The sequence below is a fragment of the Notolepis coatsorum genome (genome assembly GCF_963971535.1).
Source record: "Notolepis coatsorum genome assembly, chromosome: 5".
NCBI classification, from domain to species: domain Eukaryota; kingdom Metazoa; phylum Chordata; class Actinopteri; order Aulopiformes; family Paralepididae; genus Notolepis; species Notolepis coatsorum.
The window spans coordinates 192,681,297-192,695,531 of record NC_140169.1 but is presented as its reverse complement, the minus strand read 5'-3'; the positions used below and the strand labels follow the sequence as shown (position 1 = coordinate 192,695,531).

Sequence of the window (14,235 nt, the reverse complement as noted above, 5' to 3'; positions counted from 1 at the left end):
CAGACGGATAATACAATAAAGTGGTGGAGTAAAATTAAATTAAATATGAGCTAAGTTAAGCACAATAGAATAATATATTTATGAAATAAAATATAGGCCAGGGCTGTACGACTAAGAGGTTGAATAAAAGTATGTGGCATATAAACTAAATTAAATATAGCTCAATAGATGGATATAGTACAATTATAAGTAAAAAAAAAAAAAATTGTAAATATTGAATTTTTTTTAAATAAAAGCTACCTCATTGTACTACATCATTATTGAAATACAAATTTGGAACCTATGGAACCTGTTCTAGTGACTGGCTGGTCCTTAACACTTTCAGTGCCCAGCAGGGGGCGCACGATTTAGTGCTTGAATGCGCACCATCCACTTCAATGTTAGCGTTAATATCGCCTAATCTATGTTTTAAATTATGGCTATGTGTCTAATCTGCCAGTCGCTTATCAATGACTCATTTTCCAGTCAACATTGTCGAAGCGGATTGTTTTTTTATCGTTTCATTTCTGTTTTATAGCATTTTGAAAAGCCCTCGTTTTCAATGGGAAAAAAAAGATTCCGTGATAAACGCCCTGTACTGGAATATTCTAGAATGTTGTAATTTTTCGGCCTATTTATGTATCGTTTTCAAATAAACGCTAGATTATCGATAGTATATGTGTACGTATGCACGCTGGTGCCGCAAGCTGAAAATCGATTCTCTTAGTTCCTGATCGCTCGCACAGCCAAACAGCCATATCACACATAGGGGAAAAGCTTATATCTCCGTGAAAACGGGTCTGATTATCCTAAGACTGGTCAAATAGATTCCTTACCTGAGATCAGATGGTATCCAAAAAGATTATTCCAATTCCTGATCGCCATTCCAAAAATCGATCCTTTTATTGATCCATCGCTACATACTGTAAAACACATTACACGCTGTTCAGAGGCTCCACAATGACTGGGATCATCTCCGGTTACATGCGTGAGAAGTCAAATGTGGATTCCGTCGTTTTTTTTTTCTCATCCATTTTCATTGAGTCCATTCCAAAAGGGTGCATTACCATCTGGGAGACGATAGGGGGTGCTTTTTTCACATCTGAGCTCCTGGTGGGGCTGGTTTCCCAACGGTAGACTCGGTTGATGAAATATGAATTCAGATTGCTAATAAAAAAAAATCTATGCCTATTTTATTATTGAATTTTGCACAATCAATGCAGGCATGACCACCCGCATTTCACTGTATGCCCTGGTATGTATGTGACAAATAAACCCCTTGATTCTTGATTCTTGATGTCTCCTTGTGTCCTCAGAATTAACAGAGGCGCGCGGCTAAGTGGCGCAGTGGGCAAGGCGCTCGCCACTAACGCAGGAGATGCTGGGTTCGAGCCCAGCTCTCGGCTTTGCTTCCGGCTTGGCTCGTCGTTCATACTAATACAATTGGCAGTATTAGGGGGTGGGAAAGCCGGTGGGTGGGGATCGGACGTTGTGGACAGCGACTCCTACAGGTCGGTTGGTGCGCCTGTACAGCAGAATCAGGAAGTATCCGGGGCAGCGTGAGCCTCCCACGCGTTACTCCTCGCCACTGAGAGATCGCGCTGTGCAGGTGAAAAGATGCGACGGCTACCTCCTCGTGTACCGGAGGGGACACGTGATGCAAGGCTTCGTCCACATTGCAGCCGACCAGTGGGGGATGCATGGTCTAACAACATTCGAGACAGGGGAGGGTAGAATTGGATAATACGAAATTGGGATGGGAGAAAAATAGAAAATGGGGAGAAAAAGTAGATAACATTTTTTTTTACATAGAGGACTAATAAGTGACTATGTCTCCTTGTGTCCTCAGCATTGACATAGAGGACTAATATGTGACTTCTTACTTACTTACTTGTGTCCTCAGCATTGACATAGAGGACTAATATGTGACTTTTTTTTTGTATTTTTTTTTTTTTTTTTTTTTTTAAACAAACACATAAACAAACATGACAACACAAGCTTAGATATACAAGCATTAATTAACAGTGCACATCCAATGAAATCACCATTTAGATAAATGTCTTATACAAGATATACCCCTAATACCTGCTATCTATTACCCTACACACATTATGCTCTTGCTCGCACCCCCCCCCCCCCCTGGACCCCCCAATGGATAATCCATCCATTATCATTTGCTCCTAACCAGACCCTACCATTATATGCTAGCTTTTATTCTCTCCACCACTTCTAACCACATTGACTAATATGTGACTTTATGTCTCCTTGTGTCCTCAGCATTGACATAGAGGACTAATATGTGACTTTATGTCTCCTTGTGTCCTCAGCATTGACATCGAGGACTCTGAGGCGGTGGGCATCTCCAACATCATCTCCAACCTGATCACCATGTTCCCCAGGAGTGTCCTGACGGCGCTGCCCAGCGAACTCTTCACCTCCTTCATCAACTGCCTCACGCTGCTCACCTGCTCCTTTGGACGCAGCGCTGCCCTGGAGGAGGTGGTGAGTGGTACACTGCTACACCAACTGCTACAGTTCTGTTATACAAACTGTTACACAAACTGTTAAGTTATGTTACACAAACATACAGTTCTGCTACACAAACTGCTACACAAACTGTTACAGTTCTGCTACACAAACTGCTACACAAACTGTTACACAAACTGTTACAGTTCTGCTACACAAACTGTTACACAAACTGCTACACATACTGCTAAACAAACTGCTACACAAACTGCTACACAAACTGTTACACAAACTGCTCTCTTCATTGTGTACATTTCAGATTGGATTAGAATTTTGAGGACTTGAGTTGTCTTTTGATTCTTTGTGTTCAAATGTATTCGTACTGCATATATATACCACCATACCAACCATACCACCTCCTTTCAAATCCTCCAGATGTTCATTTCTGGTAAATTCCTGTGCCTTTTTTTGTGGTTTTCTGGGAAAGCTCGGCGAACGCTCGCTACTGCCACCACTGGTCGCCAATAAAACACATTACTATCACTGTTAACCTGTCAAGGTGCTGATTTTATTGGCGACCAGTGGTGGCAGCAGCACACAGCATTGACTGGAGGATTTGAAAGAGACTATGGCGAGAAAAGGGTCATTTTATACTGTGTTTCAGCAGCAGCTTGTGTTTTCACCTCACTGGTCTTTGTTGAGACTCATTGAGCATTCTGTTGATCCCTTTGGAAACACAATGACTTGCAATAATTTGTTCTGAGTTTTGACTTAACCCTCAGAGTCTATGGCGGTTCATTATAGAGCTTTGTATATAATAAATAATGCATACAACACAAGAAGGCGCCCACCACCACCAACTCGTAGAACATCCTCAACATCCTTGTACAGATGTTGAAGGATCTCAGCCTTCTGAGGAAGTAGAGTCTGCTCTGGCCCTTCTTGTAGAGTGCCTCTGCGCGTTTTGACCCGTTCAGTTTGTTGTCGATGTGGACTCGGAGGTATTTGTAGTCCTCAACCATGTCCACATCGACCCCCCTGATGGAAATAGGGGTCACGGGTGTACTCCTCCTCCTCCCCAAATCCACAGCCAGTTCCCTGGTCTTCGTCACATTTAGCTGGAGATGCAATGTTACATTTACGTTTACACTGATCACCTGATTCCATAACATGTCATTAACTGAACGGCAACAGTGGTTATTTTCTGCTTTTGTCTTTCTCCCTATTTTAGTGGTTTTGCCACAGTGGCTTGTTGATTGACAGTTTCACCTGCACGGTTAATTTCTAACCTGCCCAATGTAGTGTTAAAAATAACAAAACAACTGGCACAGGTTGACTACTTGCCAAAGAGGAAGAACTGAGTTAATCTACTTAACAGCAGGTAAAGTGTGAAAAAGCCCTGATTACATCGTCATGGTCAACAAGTCCACAGATGTTTGTAATCAAACAGCTGCCAACAATGAACACTATATGGAAAAATTGCAATTTACAGTAGTGTCAGAAATGAAAAGAATGGCCGTGCAGCCCTCAGACCATGGCAGGGTTTCAGTTCACTTTCCATGTAGTCGATTCCAAAAGTAAAGTTGTAAAAGAAATTACAACATGGTTTCTGAAAAATGTATAAACAACAATAGAGGTTTTCCCCTTGTTCTAAATGGCAATTATCTCTCTCTCTCGCTGGTCTCTCTCTCGCTGGTCTCTCTCTCTCTCTCTCTCTCTCGCTGGTCTCTCTATCTATCTCTCTCTCGCTGGTCTCTCGCCCTCTAGCTGGATAAGGATGACATGGTGTACATGGAGGCGTATGACAAGCTGTTGGAGTCCTGGTTGACTCTGGTCCAGGATGATGAACACTTCCCTCGCGGCTGCTTCGTCCAGCCGGCCATCCAGGTCTTCAACTCCTACATCCAGTGTCACCTGGCAGCACCTGACGGCACCCGCAACCTGGTGAGAAGCTTCACACAGACAGGGCTGTCACTAACGATTATTTTGTTATCGATTAATCAATTGATTATTTTATCGATTAGTCTATTAATCTAAACCATTAATTTACCAGAAAAATCATCAACAATTGATTATATTATATTATATATATTATAATATATTATATTATATTATATATCAACATTGAATATTTCAAAATGTTTAATGAGTATCCTCGTCCTTTTTAGCTTTAGATTTAAAAAGAAAAACGACCAGCCAGAGAGATTTTTACCGGCCATAAAAAGCTTTTTAGATTATTTCCATTTATTATTATATGTATTGTGTGTTATCTCTCCACTCCACGCTATGGTAGTGCTTGTGCCAGCACAGGAGATAGGATTAAAATGTATTTTTTATATATCAAAGTCAGCTTTATTGTCGCTTTTCATAATGTGCAAGACATACAGAGAAGTGAAATTTCGTTTCCCCCTTCCCACAGTGTATATACAAAAAATATCTTAATATAAACATAAAGTAACATATAGGACACTATAAACATAAGTAACATATGGGACACGATGTACATACACTATACAGGACTATATAAACAGTATAAACTGGCAAAGAAATGAATGTATGATTGAAATAAATATAGGAGGTAAAAGAGAACTTAGTGCAAATCTTTTTTTAGCAGCAGTGGTACATAGTAATTATAGCTGATACATAATGGCAGTAGAATACAATAGTGGCAGTAAAGTGGCAGTGAGATGATAGATATGGCAGTAAATTAAAATAAAGAATGGCAGTAAAGTAAAGTGGCAGTGAGTTTGTGAAGTGTCAGGGGTGGGGGGGGGGGGGTTTAGTCCACATTCTGTGGTTCTGAGTGAGAGCGGGGGGAGAGCGGGGAGAGAGTTCAGCTTCCTGACAGCCTGGTGTATAAAGCTGTCTTTTAGTCTGCCTCACTGGCTATAATAGGCTATATACATATTTAAATCAATATCTTCCTTTTACATTTACATTTACATTTAGTCATTTAGCTGACGCTTTTATCCAAAGCGACTTACAAGTTCTGTACGACAAGCCATCAGGAAGGGCACAACTCTATCAGCTGAGCAACAATGTTCATCAAAGTGTTGAGTGCTACAGTGTAGGTTAGTTTATTAGGACAAGTGCATGACAGTACGGTTAGTTAGGGTTAGATTTCTTTTTTTTTTTTTTTTTTTTTTAATTCAGATAATGGTTGAAGAAGTGCGTCTTTAGTCGACGGCGAAAGATTGGACGTGATTCGGCTGTCCTAACTGGGGTGGGTAGTTCATTCCACCATTGTGGGGCAAGGACTGAGAATAGGCGACTTCTCTTTGATGACCCTCCCGGAGCTTGGATAGGAGTAGGTCTGAGGCGGCCAGAAGATGCAGAGCGTAGGGGTCTTGAGGGTGTGTAGTTAGAGACCATTGACCGGAGGTAGGCGGGAGCGGTTCCCTTTGCTGCACGGTATGCTAGGTCGAGGGCCTTGAAGCGGATTCGTGCAGCAATGGGGAGCCAGTGCAGGTCCCTAAGAAGTGGGGTGACATGGGCCGACTTCGGTAGGTTTGAGATCAGGCGGGCCGCTGCGTTCTGAATGAGTTGAAGAGGCTTAGTGGCAGTGGCCGGGAGGCCAGCGAGCAGTGCATTGCAGTAGTCGAGGCGGGAGATGACTGTTGATTGGACGAGGAGTTGGGTGGCTTCTTTTGTCAGGAAGGGGCGTATCCTTCTGACGTTGCTCAGGAGGAATCGGCAGGTTCTGGTCGTCGCTGCGATGTGAGCAGAGAAGTTCAACTGGTCGTCGAGGACAACACCAAGGTTCTTGGCGGTCGGGGACGCAGTCACAGCTGTATTCTCGACTGTGATTGAAAGGTCGGTTAGGGGGGAGGATTTGGCCGGCAGGTGGAGCAATTCTGTTTTGCTTAGGTTCAGTTTGAGGTGGTTGGACGTCATCCAGGCTGAGATGTCGGACAGACAGGCCGAGATCCGCTCAGAGACGTGGATATCTGAGGGAGGGAAGGAGAGGAAGAGTTGAGTATCGTCGGCATAACAATGGTAGGAGAAGCCATGAGACGTGATAATGTTACCCAGTGATTTAGTGTAGAGGGAGAAGAGAAGGGGTCCTAAAACCGAGCCCTGGGGGACACCCGTCCGCAGGGGGCGGGTGGCCGACAGGGTCCCTCTCCATGACACTTGGTAGGAGCGGTCATTGAGGTATGATGACAGCCATGTCAGCGCAGAGCCAGCCACTCCCATTCCTGCGAGGGCCGCAAGGAGGATCTGGTGGTTGACTGTGTCGAAGGCTGCAGATAGATCTAGGAGAATCAGGACAGAGGAGAGGCCTTTCGCTTTTGCTAAGTGAAGTGCCTCTGTGACCGCAATGAGGGCTGTCTCTGTGGAGTGACCAGTCCTGAAGCCTGACTGATTAGGGTCTAGGAGGTCATTCTGTAAGAGATAAGCAGTAAGTTGGTTGGATACAGCACGTTCAAGTGTTTTAGAAAGGAAGGAGAGAAGAGAGACAGGACGGTAGTTGCCTATGACGGTAGGGTTCAGGGTTGGTTTTTTTATGAGCGGCGTGACTCTGGCTTGTTTTAGGGAGGTGGGGACCACCCCCGAGTTGAGTGAGGAGTTGATGGTTGCAGTTAGGAATGGGAGGATGTCTGGTGCTATGGTCTGGAGGAGTGGGGAGGGTAGCTGGTCCAGCTGGCAAGTAGTCGGACGGTTTGACGTTACCAGTGTCAGGGTCTCTGCTTCTGTAATGGGAGAGAAAGATGACAGAGTGAAGGATGAGGTTCTCGATTCAGCATTTGGAATGGGTGGGGGTTGGGAGAAGGAGCTGCGGATGTTCTCCACTTTTTCCTCAAAGAAGATCGCAAAGTCTTCGGCAGAGAAAGATGAGGGAGGGGGGGGTGGGGGGGGAGTGAGGAGGGAGGACATGGTAGCATGCAGTTTGCGAAGATTCTTGGCAGAGGCCTCGATCCTATGGTGGAAGAAAGAAGCTTTGGCATTAGTGATGGTTTTGGAGAATGTTAACAAGAGGTTGTGATATGTGTCGATGTCAGCAGTGAGGCGTGACTTTCTATACTTCCTTTCAGCTGCTCTCAGGACCTGTCTTTGTTCTCTCACTGGATCTGTCAGCCATGGACTGGGTGGGGAACGGCGGGCAGGTTTCTCAACGAGGGGACAGAGCTTGTCGAAGGAGGTTGCAAGGGCTGAAAGGAGGGTGGAGGTTGCCATCTCTGTGGAGAGAGCAGAGAAGGTGTCACTCAAAGGTAGAGCGGATAGTATGTCAGAGGAGAGGGTGGAGGGGGATAGGGAGGGCAGGTTGCGTCTGAGTGAGACTGTTTGAGTTGGGGTGAAGACCTTTCGGTTAAGCATGAGAGTTAGTGAGAAGGATATGAAGGAATGGTCAGATACATGTAGGGGAGTTACCGTGGTGTTAATGATGCTGGAGTTACGGGAAAATATGAGATCCAAGGAGTTGCCTGCTTTGTGGGTGGGAGGCATGGCAGTGGGAGTCAGGTCAAACGATTGTAGGAGGGAGACTACTATGACTGACTGAGATGAGTCAGGCAGGTTGAAGTCGCCCAGTAGAAGGAGAGGGGTACCATCTTCCGGTAAGGAGCTAAGAAGCATGTCCAGCTCATCTGTGAAGTGATCGAGTGTACCTGGAGGGCGGTAGAGTGTAACAATGGTGAGATTGAAAGGATTAGAGACAGATACTGCATGATATTCGAGAGAGGAGAGTGACAGTTCTGGGAGTGGTGTTACGTTTGTAGCCCATGAAGGAGATGTCATGAGGGCAGTGCCTCCACCCCGTCTGGAAGGTCGAGGTGTGTGAGTGAAGTTATAGTTTGTAGATAATGCTGCAGGTGTTGATGAGTTATTGGGGGTTATCCAGGTCTCAGTTAGAGCCAGGAGCTGCAGATTTAGACTATGGGCGTAGGCAGTAATGAAGTCAGCTTTCTTGACTGCTGATTGACAATTCCATAAGCCTCCCCGTACTGTGACAGGTGTATTAGTGGCTGTAGGAGGGTAGGAGAGATTAGCCGGGTTGCTAGCAAACTGGCGTGGATGGGTAGAGTCAGTTCTGGAGGAGCAGATTGTGGATATAGGTATGATACACATTGTCTTGTCAAGAGTGGCAGGGAGGAAGTAGAGAGATAGCAGTGTGGGAGGGAAATATAGGATTATGGTGTACTTAGCACTGGGTGGATCGGTGGATCCCGGATCGGTGGATCCCTCTGCGGAGAACTCCAGGAAAACTCCTCCTCTTTGTCCCTCTTCGTTTCTCGCCGCTTCGCTGACGCTACACCAGCAAGCCTTTAAATCACTATCACTATCACTATCACTAATTAGTGCTGTCTTAACACCTGGCCCTTAATGGGGGCACTTAACTAAACAAAATGGCCGTTTTAAACACGCCCCTTTAATCAAGTCAGCTGGTTCCTCACTTTTAAGATTCACTAATAAACTTAAAATGGCTTACCCTAGTTTTCAGTATAAAGCAATGTTTTTCAGTGAGTGTGTCCTGTCCTTCCTTAACAGAGCCCAGTACAGAGTGATTTCAACACAGTGTGGACCTCTGCTTTTAAACAGGGCAGGCTCTTAATGGCTCACTCAGCAAATCAGATGCTACTAGTAAACAGGAAACAGTCCCTTAATGGGGGCACTTAACTAAACAAAATGGCCGTTTTAAACACGCCCCTTTAATCAAGTCAGCTGGTTCCTCACTTTTAAGATTCACTAATAAACTTAAAATGGCTTACCCTAGTTTTCAGTATAAAGCAATGTTTTTCAGTGAGTGTGTCCTGTCCTTCCTTAACAGAGCCCAGTAAAAATTGAATAAAATAGGCTCAGGAATCAGGATTGTTAAAGCTAGAGTAGCCTATAGTAAATGTATGTGCACACGAGCGGGAGAATAACTTATAACAGACTTAATGATTTTACAATATTTTTGCTAATAAAGTGAAATATTTATTATCAACTATTCAACTCCATGAAACTGATTTATCCTGTGCCTGTGAGCTAGCTTAGTTAGAAGGTAACGTTAGTTAAGGATTTTAACTGCGACGGGCATACATGAATGGCGAGTATATAAAGCATGTTAGATGCATTTATTGGACCCGTTGCTCGCAGAGTTTACCGTACATAGAAACAGCGCGACTCGCGAGAGGAGTTATCACAGGCTGTAGAACGCAGGCTGAAGAGCTGCCATAGCTTCTAACATGTAAGGTGGGGGTATCGGGCTCAGCCCCTCCATTCCAGCTGGAGTGAAACACGGAAGTTATCAAATGCGAGCGAAACGCGCACTGTGACTGTCGAGTCCCGGCTCTAGGCAGAATCACGAATAGTGGTTTAAGAGAAGTTATTTATATTTTGAACGTGATTCACTGTGCATTAGTTAGATTACACGTTGCGTATGTTATGACTTTGAACGTCTGCTATTTCCACCACAAAAGGCACATACAATTAACAATACGATGCGTCGAACATGAATATGCAAATCGACTAAATTGAATCGCCGACAATGTCGACTAGGGCGACGAATCGTGACAGCCCTACACAGACACCTACAGGCTGTTGTACACACACACACACACACACACGTGTCTCCAAAAGATAATACTTCTAGGTACATTATAGTGACAGCAATTATGTATGTGTGTGTGTATATATATTATACAGACAGACAGACAGACGAGTGTGGATATGTTGAGTGGTTTAACATAAGTTATTTTGAACGTGATTCATTCATTGTGCACTAGTTTCAGAACACGCTGCCTCTATTCTATAAAATAATCCATAATGCAGCGAAGTTTGACAGATGACAGCTAATCTAGTGGGGGTGGGGAGGGGTTAGGGGTGGACACGAGTTATTGTTCACACCTGACTGCCAAGGTGTTAAAATGCTATAGGTTTGAATGCAGATTCCATCGCCACCAAGCCATTATAAGGAGCTGGTGGGGCATAAATCCAGGTGTAAGAGAACGTGCTTCCAGTTTAAGAATGAGTGACGTACTTCATTCAGGAGTTCGCAGCTGCTATCACCTGCAATTTAAGAGCACCTCTCCATGCATTCAGGAATCCAGGGAGGACTATCGTAGGTTTCCTCTTACGAACTGCTTCAATGACCATGTAAATGTCTCGGAGCGTGTCCATGTAAATGTCTCGGAGCGTGTCCGCGCACAAACACACACAAACACCAAGCCGCCTGCTGCATTGTTAATAAACAATGGAATTTATATGGAATTCGTTAAACGTATCACTTTGCGAGTGCATAAAACATATAAAATATAATAGCAATAGATCTAAATAACACAGTGGTCGTCAAATGAGTTGCTTCCAGTCAACATGCACGAAACAGATAATTTTTTAATACATTTCCATTTTATACCGTGATGAATATCAATATATTTCTAGAGCGTTCTGTCTCATCTCAATAAACCCCAGCAAATCAAGCTTAAATGTATTTCCTTAGAAATCGCGCCATTTGTCGCTTGATTTATGAATCGTTTTCAAATAAACACTAGATTATCGCTATTATATGTGTACTTATGCACAAAGAGCAGCGGGGTCTGAAAAATCGGTTCTCCGTACTTTGGTCGGCGCGACCTCACACACACACACACACACACACACACTTGATTACCCCAAGACTCGTAACATAAAGGCCTTACCTCACATCTGATAGGCGGCGGTATTTGCCCTTTCCGAGCTCAGACCCATTCCCAATGATAACGTCAGGCTGGATGGATGAAAAATGAATGGATATCGCTAATAAAAGAAATATGGATTACACGGACTATCTTGGGTTTGGCCTCCAGTGAGTTAACTGTCATTTGCAGTGTTTGTGTAGTAGTGCTTTTATTCATTTTCGGACATCACAGTGACTATAAATGTAAAACGTAATTGTTAATGATACAAATATTGTTGTATTTATTATTATTATAATTATTTAATTCCGAGGATGTCTGTAGAACCGACATTATTATAGCAATCGCCATGATTTCTCCCAAAAGAACACGGGCGTGCACCAGTCTGTCCGATGACTGCCTTTCAGAGTTCGTAAATCCAAATCCAAGGTGGGAAAGTCAATAAGCATCATGAATAGGGATGTCCCGATCGCCTTTTTTTGCTTCCGATCCGATCCCGAGCATGTGATTTTAAATATCTATCGATCCGATCGTTTCCGATCCGATCTTTCACATTAGTAATCAATTTTGACGCATTTTTGTCAGAAACTGGCAGAGCGAGACAAGCCCATCTGTTGCCTATAGTCCGGGGCGCGAGCGCGGAGGCGTTTGTTATTACATTCACCCTGAGAAATGTGCTTCTGCTTCATATGAGAAATATTAAAAGTTTCAATATATGTTTGCACATTAGTATACATTCAGTGTTCGACTTACGTAATGGTCCATTCTGGTCTGAAACGCCGACAATAATCCTCAGTCACGTAACGTTATCCTCCAAAAGTTAGTCTGAAAACTTCGCCTCCAGCCGGCTGTCCTCCTTGCAAACATTGCAACTGGCTTGACTTTCTATTTTAAAATGCTACTCAAGTCAGTGGATATTAACCGTGTTTCGGGAGAGACGTGTTGTACTGTTGTTGTTATGTGGTCGAGCCGCGTGTAGCGTGTAGCATCTAAATTAAAGGGGTGTTTGTTGCAACGGTGAAAATTAAAGGGGAATGTGTTTGTTGTGGAAAATTATTCTGCTCTGTGTGACAATAAATACATTAATGATGATATATTATATGTAATTTAAAACTAAAACTAAGGCCTCCGTATGAGTTTAAGACGTGGACATGGTCATGTTTGTTGAATACAATTTTTCTTTTTTTGACTGCCGATTTTTATTATTATTTTTTCCCGATCCCCGATACTCTGAAAAGCACGTGATCGACGCCGATTCCGATCACGTGATCGGATCGGGACATCCCTAATCATGAACATTCGCTGCGTATTTGCGTAATCCTCAGGCCGGGGTGCCCTGCTCGTACGGTCGAAAGCCTACAAGGTTTGGATCTCCCCATCCCCCTCTGGAATGTTTTGAATTGAAATGCAAATACAAGCGGTTGCATTTGCGTTGTGTTTGTGACATTGTGAAGAAACGAAAGACCTAATTATATGATAAAAAAAAAGTGCTTATTTACTTTATTGAAGTGACGATGTCAAATGACAATATAGGCTATATTAAATTAGGAGCAAGTCTTTATGGTTAATGTTAGGGATGTCCCGATCACATTTTTTTGCTCCCGATCCAATCCCGATCATGTGATTTTGAGTATCTACCGATACCGATCTTTCCCGATCCGGAAAAAAAAATTATATATATATTTTTTTCCGTTTCCGTCCCAATTTCTCACATTACATTCACCCTGAATGTTGACGTTATCCAGGTGAAAAGTTTACTTCATTCAAGCGAGGCATTGCAATCCTTGACATAAATCATTTGATGTATAATTAAATCAAAGGAAATGCGTTTGTTTTGGCAAAATTCTTCTGCTCTGTGTGACAATAAATAAATGAATGATGATATGCAATTTAAAACCAAAACGAAGGCCTCAGTATGAGTTTAAGACGTGAACATGGTCATGTTTGTTGAATAAAAAAATATCCCGATCTTCGGAAAATCACGTGATCGGATCGGGACATCCCTAGTTAATGTCTAGCAACTGAAAAGTAAAACAATGTAGTGACAGAAAATGCGCATTACAAAAAGCAACAATGGGCAAGTGAGAATTGATCTGTAACGTCATCTCTAGACCTTTCCTCCTTCTCCAAGGCACCCCAACTCTTTGAAGAGTTAAAAAATTTAACAGACCTTATACTAAAAACAAGTCATGATGAATTTAATTTTAATTATTGATGAATAATATTACGAATAGTTTTGTTTTGGCTGAAAATAATGCCTTTGTAAAAGAATGTATAACAATGCACAAACAAACCTGAATGAGACATAGCATGGTTGATTGATTGATTGGTTTGTATTTAGTACAAATATTACAAATGGCATGTAGTACAGGGATAACACATACAGTTATATATTACAAAGAGCATGTACAGTTATTCAACTGATTTCCACTGTGGTCCCAAAAATTTACAAAATTTACATTTGACCAAATGTATTTCTCCAATGAGTTTTAACAGGATAATAAAAGCATGGGCAAGAATGCATTAGCTCTTAAACTTTCATTAAATTAAATTAAAAACAAAAACAAATATCAGAGCTTAAACTAAAAACGAATCATGATGAATCGGTTGGTTCAAAATCTGTTTAAAACTGAACTGCTAAATGCATTAGCTCAGTCAAACTTTCATTAACACTGAGTGCCAATGACGAGTTTTCTCGTTTTTTTTCTCGTTATTTCTTTTATTAGCAATATCCATTCATTTTTCATCCATCCAGCCTGACGTTATCATTGGGAATTGGTCTGAGCTCGAAAAGGGCAAATACCGCCGCCTATCATCTCCCGGATGGTATTGCACATAATTGGATTGGATTGGCTGAAAAAGTGCATCGAAAAAATAACTCCGGTCCACGTTTTACTTCTGGGGCATGCATCTGGATACTATTGCATTGACTGAGTGGACTGGAAGAAGCGTTGATTATCTGTTTCGGAGTATAACGTTGGATCAATAAACGCGATCGATATTTGGAATGGCGATCAGGAATTGGATTAATCTTTTTGCAGAACATCTGATGTGAGGTAAGGACTCCATGTTACCAGTTTTGGGTTAATCAGATGTTTTTTTCACATCAATCACAATGTGTGTGTGCGTAACGTTAACGCTAAGCACGGCATAGATAATCGATTTTTCAGATCGCTTCTCTAGCGTGCATAAG

The 14,235-nt window shown here is 42.7% G+C and overlaps 1 protein-coding gene across 1 annotated transcript in view; it reads left to right on the top strand.

Annotated features, from left to right (window-relative positions):
- xpo4 (exportin 4) overlaps positions 1-14,235 on the top strand; it is a 234,477-nt gene that overhangs the window by 128,741 nt on the left and 91,501 nt on the right. The window contains exons 9-10 of the mRNA XM_084314483.1: positions 2,307-2,481; positions 4,213-4,389. Of these exons, the coding sequence (XP_084170609.1) occupies positions 2,307-2,481; positions 4,213-4,389 (352 nt within the window). The remainder of the gene's footprint in view (positions 1-2,306; positions 2,482-4,212; positions 4,390-14,235) is intronic.